Here is a 7601-nt window from a genome sequence, read left to right as displayed (position 1 = left end):
ATTAATACAGAGAAATTCCTGTGATTCAGCAGTCTTAGACAATGAATTCTGCAATACATAATAAATATGTTTTAGGAAGTTTTCTAGATTTAGGTGAAGCATTTGAGTCCACTCAACAGAATAGTTTTCTTTGGAAAATGTAAAAGCATATGACATGCTTTTTATCCCATCAGCATCTCCACAGGAGGGGAGATGCCACTGCTGTTCTCCACCTTGTTGTAATACAGAAATAATACCACTAGGTGGAGCGGTCAACCAGAGAATGAGCCTAAGCAAACATCAAGTCAGACAGAATGTAGACTGTTTCACAGCTAAGTCATTAAATTTTACATGAGCAATTTATGCATTAAAAATCTGCAAACCATCTCAATATATTACCAACACATTATTTTTAAAAAAATGTACATGGTGTTTTGTTTTTGTTTGCTAATTTGCCCAGTTTAAGGTATTCTCTATACTAGAAGGCACAACAGATTCCATCTCTCTATTGCTGTCTTTATTAACTGTAGAGGCAGCAAAGTGACAGTTCCACAAATAAAGCTTTTATTACTGGTGAAAAATGACACAACACTTTAGTGTACACACACACACACACACACACGATGACCTCAGAACCCAAACAGTAAGCTGTTGTTTTATGCTCTGTGACGCATGCATTATGCAAAAGTTTGAGTTTGTCGCTTCCCTGAACTGCACTGAGCATCAGCACATGAAGTTTACATCCACCCAACATCTCCATGAATGTAATAATTTTGTAGACTTTTGATTATATGAATTGTTCTTTTTTTTCCAGGGTTAAACAATAACACAACTTCAAAGATATCAAAAACAAGAATTGGGGGCTGGAGGGAGCCTCAATTATTTTAGATTTTCTCTAATTAGAATAATTTCATTCATTTCTTATTATTCGTATCAACCCAATTTTCAACAAATGTTTCAAATTTTACAAGAATTCAATTTATTCGCAGAATATAAAAAAATATAATTATACAGAATAATTATATATTTTGCATTATACTTATACAAAATAAATTTTATAAAGACAATGTTCTATTATCTTTATACAGAAATTGTCAGTTAAATCCAATTATATAGAGAGATTTAAACAAATGTCTAAGTTCAAACCGAATTGGTTTTTCTGGATCACATCCTGCTTTTCAGAATAGCTAGACTTTAAGTAGAACTGAAGTGTCATTCAACAAGCTTACATATTTTACATGTTTGAGATTCATGCGCTAGTGACAGATTTATAAATAAACAATGATATGTGCCATAAAACATTTCTTTAAAAAAAAAATCACTAAAAGAAAGTCAAAAACAATGACTGAATTTCTATCTCATAAACTGGGATCTATTTAATTTGTATATAAATAAATTTTATAGAATGAGACTCCCAGAATCCAAAGCCGGTTCTGATCAGAGGCTGTGGTGTTTCATCCCATTCCACTCCTCTCTCAACAAATGCAGCATGATTCATCTACCAGGAAGTCTCAGAGCCCTCTCTACTTCCCTCTGCTGACCAGCCTTCTGGAAATGCTGGTTTCATTTTCCAGTAAGACTTGGCATCTGCCCAATCACTCAAGTTTATTTGAACAACATATTTCAGCAACAAAGCAGTTCAAAGTACTTTACATCATAAATAAACAAATATGCAAAATCATAAAAGACACCATACAGTCAACAATTGAAAAAAAAACAGTAACAAACATTACATTTTGATAAGTGCCATCATCAAAATGTAATGCCACACCACAGCACAGCAGCATTAACTTTCATTATCAGCTGAACCATCGATTCTGGACTGACATCATCGTGCCTGCCAAACTGTGTTCGTATAGAATTCCCCATGCAATAATAGGAAAAGACAGAGCTGCAGCAAGAGTTGTCTGAGAAAATAGAAAGATCTCTCCTCCCTTACGTTAACAGATATTCCATTTATTGCATATGAAGAAGATTCTGTCGAAATGAATTAGAGGATAAATGAATAAATGACCAGAGAAACTGGTTTCCCATACTTGTAGCTTTGTCCTCTGAAGTTCTTTAAATTGGATCACATCACCAGAAGCCTAGTGACGAGGAAGAGCATCCAGTATTTTTTTATATTTTAGAATGATATTGTCAATGACTTCTCAGCTGTGAAATATTGTTCAGTCACTTATCTAGAAGAGGGAAGGAGCATTTGTTGATTGGCCCCTGGATTTATGCCACTGGGTGAGTGAAGGTGGACTTACAAACTCTTTGAACAACATCTCAACTATCACTTTTAATTTGAGCTGAGCCCTAGTAGTTGGTGAGATAGTGAGGTGCGAGTCAATAATTCCATGGTCAAACGTTGAGGTAAACCTTTTTATCAGTTGTGGTGGAAGAGTGCATACAGCGTCAGCTGAATGGGGCAACCCACAACAAACAAATATACAGAGAGAATTGAGAGAAAATGGCTGCCCACGGGTGCATGCAAGAGTTGCCATAGTAACAGGAAGAGCACATTTTTGCCTACCTTAAGTTGTACTAGGTGGACATCCACATGTCTGTTGTCACTGTCTTGTCCAACAGAGTGTGTGAGTTGAGCAACTCTGTCACTGGTTGCTCTTAGCCACTTCTCAATCTCTGGCAGATGGAGGACGACCTTCCAGTCGGCTCCAGTGTGGAGAGGAGGAAGTTTCTTTGTCCTTAAAGCAGAACACATGAGAAATAAATACAATAAAGAATGAGAATCTACACCCAGAATGATCATACAAATCTTCTCAGTACTAAATATAAATTTAAGCACTTTGAATTGCCTTGTTGCTGAAAATGTGCTATATAAATACAATTACCTTACCTAAATTTAGCTTTCTTGGCAAATAGTTCTGATAAAGTTATAATGACTTATAAATATCTGAACAATAACATATGTTTGGGTGTTGGAAGTCACAATTCAAAACTCAAATTTGTGAAAAACCAACAATACACCAAAAGCCCTAAATGTGTTTAAAAATAACTCCAAACCCAGGTGCATTTATTTTTCTTTCATTCTGATGGCAGCTGCATAATTTTTAATTTTTTACTTCTTGATAAATATAGTTAAATCTTAAACTTTGGTTAGAATAGACATACTGCAGCATCTCCCCTCCTTTTTGTCAAGTTAGCAAATGTATTTCACTTCATACCTGCACATCTATGGAGGAAAATCTAAAGTTTACCTGTTAGCTTAAATTTAAACAAGGATACAGTATACTTTATAAAGAAAAATATTTTGTTGGAAAGTCCCACTTGTTGCTGGTGTTTAATTTTCTACTTTTCATAAGGTGAATGCTGGATTCCATCCAAGTCAGAAACCTTTCCTCAAAATTCTACACGCCTAAGAAAAATGTCTTTGAGGTCTTTTTGCAAATGTATTGAAAGTATTAAAAATAGAAAGCAAAAAAAAGTCACATATACATAAGAATACACAGTCTTTGCTTAATGCTTTACCTGTAAACCTCAACACTGAGCTGTTTCTACTGATCATCCTTGAGATGCTTCTAAAGTTCACATGAAGTCTACATGTTGTCAATTCAGTTAATTGGACTTGATTTGAAATGGATACACCTGTTTATATCAGGTCCCACAGTTGACAATGCAGGTCAGAGGTCAAACACCAAGCATGAAATCAAAGGAACTGTCTGCAAATCTCAGAGACCAAAATTATAAAAATCTGGAGAAAAAAACAGAAAACTTTGTAAAGCTTTGAGGTGATGGGCTCAGTGGCCTCCATCATTAATGAAAGGAAGAAGTTTGGAACTTCTCTTCCTACAGCTGGCCAGCCATCTGTCATTAACTTTTTTGAGTCTAAGATCCCTGAACTTGATCCAGATCTGAGTTGACACACTGAATAATAAAAGTCCCTTCTAAATCTAGGCATTCTATTTTTTGCAGTGATGAGTTAACAGATAAGCTCATGAGTACAAAAAACCCATCACAAAATGTTGGCTCACAGGAGACACTCCCTCATTAGGTCTTCTGATATAGATTATGGAACATATAAGATTAGCAGCCTAAGGCAAGAAAATATTGATGTGGCTGTTTTACACATTCTGTGAAAAATGACAATTTTTTGCAGATAAGATGTGACATGTACCTGTGAATTTCACGTGTTTTGTTGTTTGTTTCTCTGTTTATGCTTTTTTCTATATGCTCTAAAAACTTTAGAAAAATAAAGTCTAAAAAAGGAGAAGCTCATGATCATGCTTCATTTAGGTAACCACACTTAGCTTTTGTGAAGGATTTATCCGTTCTCTATGCTAAATTCTTGATGTTTGAGGTTGAAGAAGAGTCAGTGAGTTGAATTCATAAATTCCATTTCTTAATACCAAAATACAGCCAGTCCATTTAGGAGAGCTCAAAGGACAATCAATCATGAAACAATTTGTGATGGAAAGCTCTCTGAGTTGTGCACAATTCATAAATAAACCTCATTGAGTGTTTTCACCTGAACAGTGCTTGTTAAAATGTATAGAAAGCAAAAAAAAGTCACATATACAAAAGAATACACAGCAGCACAACTATTTGGTGCTGCGACCCAGATCCCTCGACTGGACATCCGAGGACATTGACAAACAACGTTTTGGTACCGACTGGACTAGTCTTCCACCTCAAACCTCGTTTAGGATTTAAGAGAGAAGAGGGCTGTTGGCCAGCTCCACGACTCCAGCACTGGGATCAACGAACTCAAGAAACGCTGTTATCAGGTGGGATACTCACTCAGGCTAATAAATTAACTTTGTAAATTCAACATCTAAAATAGTAAGGATCCAATAAATCGTTCACCTTGAGGAATAGAGATTGACAGTGTATTAAGCAGGAACTAAAGTCCCAGGAGAAAATAATAAAAAAAAATTATTTTTTTTCCCCACACTACCATTTAAAGAATTGTCCTGGAATAGCTTTACTTGTTAAAGTGGCTGCATTTCCTTTTAATGTGAAATAGCAGGAGGTCTGGCAATAACTTCCCTAGAGACAGTAATTGTCTCTTAATCTGGCTTAACTGAATGTGACTGAACAATCTCATTCAGTATCACCTTTTACAGTGCTAGAAGGAGGAGCTCCACCTGTAGAGCTCCTTCAAGTTCCTGATGATGTCTGAGAACAAATCTTTCTCTTAGTTTTTTGGAGTTTGGTTCGTAGATTCAGACAGCCAGTCTGATGCAAATATCAGTCAGCAAGGAGCTCCTATAGTTTGACTTTTTTTCATCTGTGAAAATGCACCTTCTCACACAGGTAAGTGGAGCCAAACTAAGTATTCAGTTTTAGTGCATATATAATGAAAAGAGGGAACTTCTCTCTACCATTGAGACAGTAATTGTCTCTTAATCTGGCTTTCGGTTTAATGTAATTTTGCAAATCATTTATCTCCTTGTCTTCAATAGTTTGTAATGCAAATGCATAATGAAGTTCTGCTGCTATGTGCTCTATTTCAATGTGTTGAAAGGGGTTTGAGAAAAATGTAGCAATGTACTCAATTAGATTTAAGTCATCAAAACATGAATTCAACTCTGCTGTCACTTCGTCCAGATGTGTGCAGAAATCCTCCGGGTCCTCTTCATCCTCTCTTTGATTGTTGAGATCATTTTTTCAGGTTCAGAAAATGTTTTAGCTTCCCAGTGTTCAGATGCGTCTTCTAAACACAAAGTTTGTTTTGTATGTATTAACTGCACTTATGTTGGACCGATGTTTTTTGTTGTTTTTTTTATCTGGAGTTCAGTGTTGAGGACAGTTAGCTTAGCAACTTTAGCAGTTAAAAGCAGCAGATCAAGCAGCCATGCATCGTCAGAAAATTCTTTGTGCTCTTCATTTCCAGACTTTATCCCTGGAATAGAATCAGCACATCTCTGCAGCACTTTGCAACAACTCATCAGCATGAGGTTTTTATGATCAAGTCAAGTCACCTAACGTTTTGATCCTCCATAAAAAAATAGAAGTCTAGTGATCACTGCAAAAACAACCATCACAAAACATGTTGCACCCTCATTGTCCAGGAGAGGGGAAAGGACCTACACTGCAAGTTTAAGCAGATATCACATCATTGTGGGGGATTTCATACCTCTGGGAGAACAATGGATCAGTAGTAGACTCTTCACTGGTGAGGCTGGACTGGTTGCTCTCAGGGCCAAAGGAAGAGGCTCCATTCAGAGACTGATGAGCCACATCTGGACACACAGGGGCATTGGCAGGGTGCAGGGAGGGCTCGACGTCTCTGATGAACATGAGCTTTGAGGATGGAGGCTCAGGACTCACAGGTGAGAGAGTTGCAATGCTCATGATGGTAGAGAAAGTAGGATTCAAAATGTTATTGGACTGGCTTCAGGGACAGGAACTGCAGAGAAACAAGAGACAAAGTCTAGAAGTAAATGAAAATGAAGACAAGTAAAGAGCAAAGACTGAACAGAAAATAAAATATGAATGAGCAACAAAACACAGGCCAAAACCAAGACAGAAGCTAATTTGAACTGTTATGCCGATGATACTCAGCTGTATTCATCCATAAATCCTATCAGAAAGACCTGACTACATAAAAACCTGGATGTCTTGATTTTTTTTCTGCATTTAGATTCAGGCACAACAGAAGTTGTCATCTTTGGAGGAAAATGTCCGAAAATCAACCTGCTTAGTAAACCACTTGATCTGATAATGGCATTAAATTAGCCTTCAGTAATAAAGAAACTCGGTTTTATTTTTTATCTCTATCTATGCCAAAAATACAGTCTGTCTATGCCTCATTTTCTGTCCTACACTTTTCACCGCAGCTTTGTTTTTGTTGCAAACATAAGCTGGCACTGCATGGCACTGCTCACACACCCCCACTGTCTGTCTGCTCATGACTGAATAATTTATCACATGGTGGAGGGGAAGCAGACTCCAAGAATTGATTCCATCATGCCTCTGTATTTTGCATAAAAAGCAGAGGAGAAGAAGGAAACAGAACACCTGACTCAGTCACATGCTGGAGCATCCAGGCACCACTAGACGGCGTGAAGTGTGCGTCTGGAAAAAACTAGAGCAGCAAACTACAATGTGAGGTTGGACAAGTGTGAGCAACATAAATAAATAAAGTATGGTTCTTCAAGTATTTTCACTCAGTCCATAACTTGCTTGCCATCACAATTTGCTACATTTCACAGCAGATAAGGAATGCCATAAAATGACAGGAAGAGTGGTTCACATTTTTGCTCAATATGCAGATCACTTTAGTAAAATAAATGATCATTTGTACATTAGCATTGACTTTACATATTTACAGCAACTAAAAATGAGCTTGAGAGATGCAATGAATCATTAACAGGTCTTTGAACTATTTGTGACACAGCAGACACTCTAGGGATCAGGAAGCGACTAAGATCCATCCTTGTGTGAAAGAAAAGACATTCAAGCTTTTATGAACAGCCTTCACTACACCACTTTGATCAAATGTGCCTTCAGATTATGCACTCACATTTGGAACAGTACATAATAATGGATACATAATCTATTATTATTACAGATACATAATCTGTCGTGCATCTAACATAATAACAAATGTGATCAATTAAAAGTGAGAAGTTTAACTTTACACTGTGTGTACAATTATTATGCAAGTTGTAATT

General features: G+C 36.7%; 1 protein-coding gene across 1 annotated transcript; it reads right to left on the bottom strand.

Annotated features, from left to right (window-relative positions):
- Nucleotides 1-2325: 2325 nt before the first annotated feature.
- On the bottom strand, nt 2326-6365 carry LOC106943477 (A-kinase anchor protein 6-like). The gene is made up of 2 exons (XM_015026788.1): nt 6062-6365; nt 2326-2669 (listed from the first exon to the last, which is right to left on the bottom strand). The coding sequence occupies exons 1-2, from the start codon at nt 6277-6279 to the stop codon at nt 2351-2353; spliced, it is 537 nt and encodes a 178-aa protein (XP_014882274.1). The 5' UTR covers nt 6280-6365; the 3' UTR covers nt 2326-2350.
- Between the last annotated feature and the right edge of the window lie 1236 nt (nt 6366-7601).

This window comes from Poecilia latipinna, unplaced genomic scaffold (genome assembly GCF_001443285.1).
Source record: "Poecilia latipinna isolate Pla-1442-1.1 unplaced genomic scaffold, P_latipinna-1.0 Scaffold5346, whole genome shotgun sequence".
NCBI lineage: Eukaryota > Metazoa > Chordata > Actinopteri > Cyprinodontiformes > Poeciliidae > Poecilia > Poecilia latipinna.
The sequence above is the reverse complement of the archived record's forward strand: the minus strand, read 5'-3'. Positions and strand labels throughout refer to the sequence as shown.

Coding starts and splice junctions, on each gene's coding strand:
- LOC106943477 (XM_015026788.1), bottom strand. CDS start 6,279: ATGAGCATTGCAACTCTCTCACCTGTGAGTCCTGAGCCTCCATCCTCA. Junction 2,670..6,061: donor GATCCATTGTTCTCCCAGAG/GTATGAAATCCC, acceptor TTCTGCTTTAAG/GACAAAGAAACTTCCTCCTC.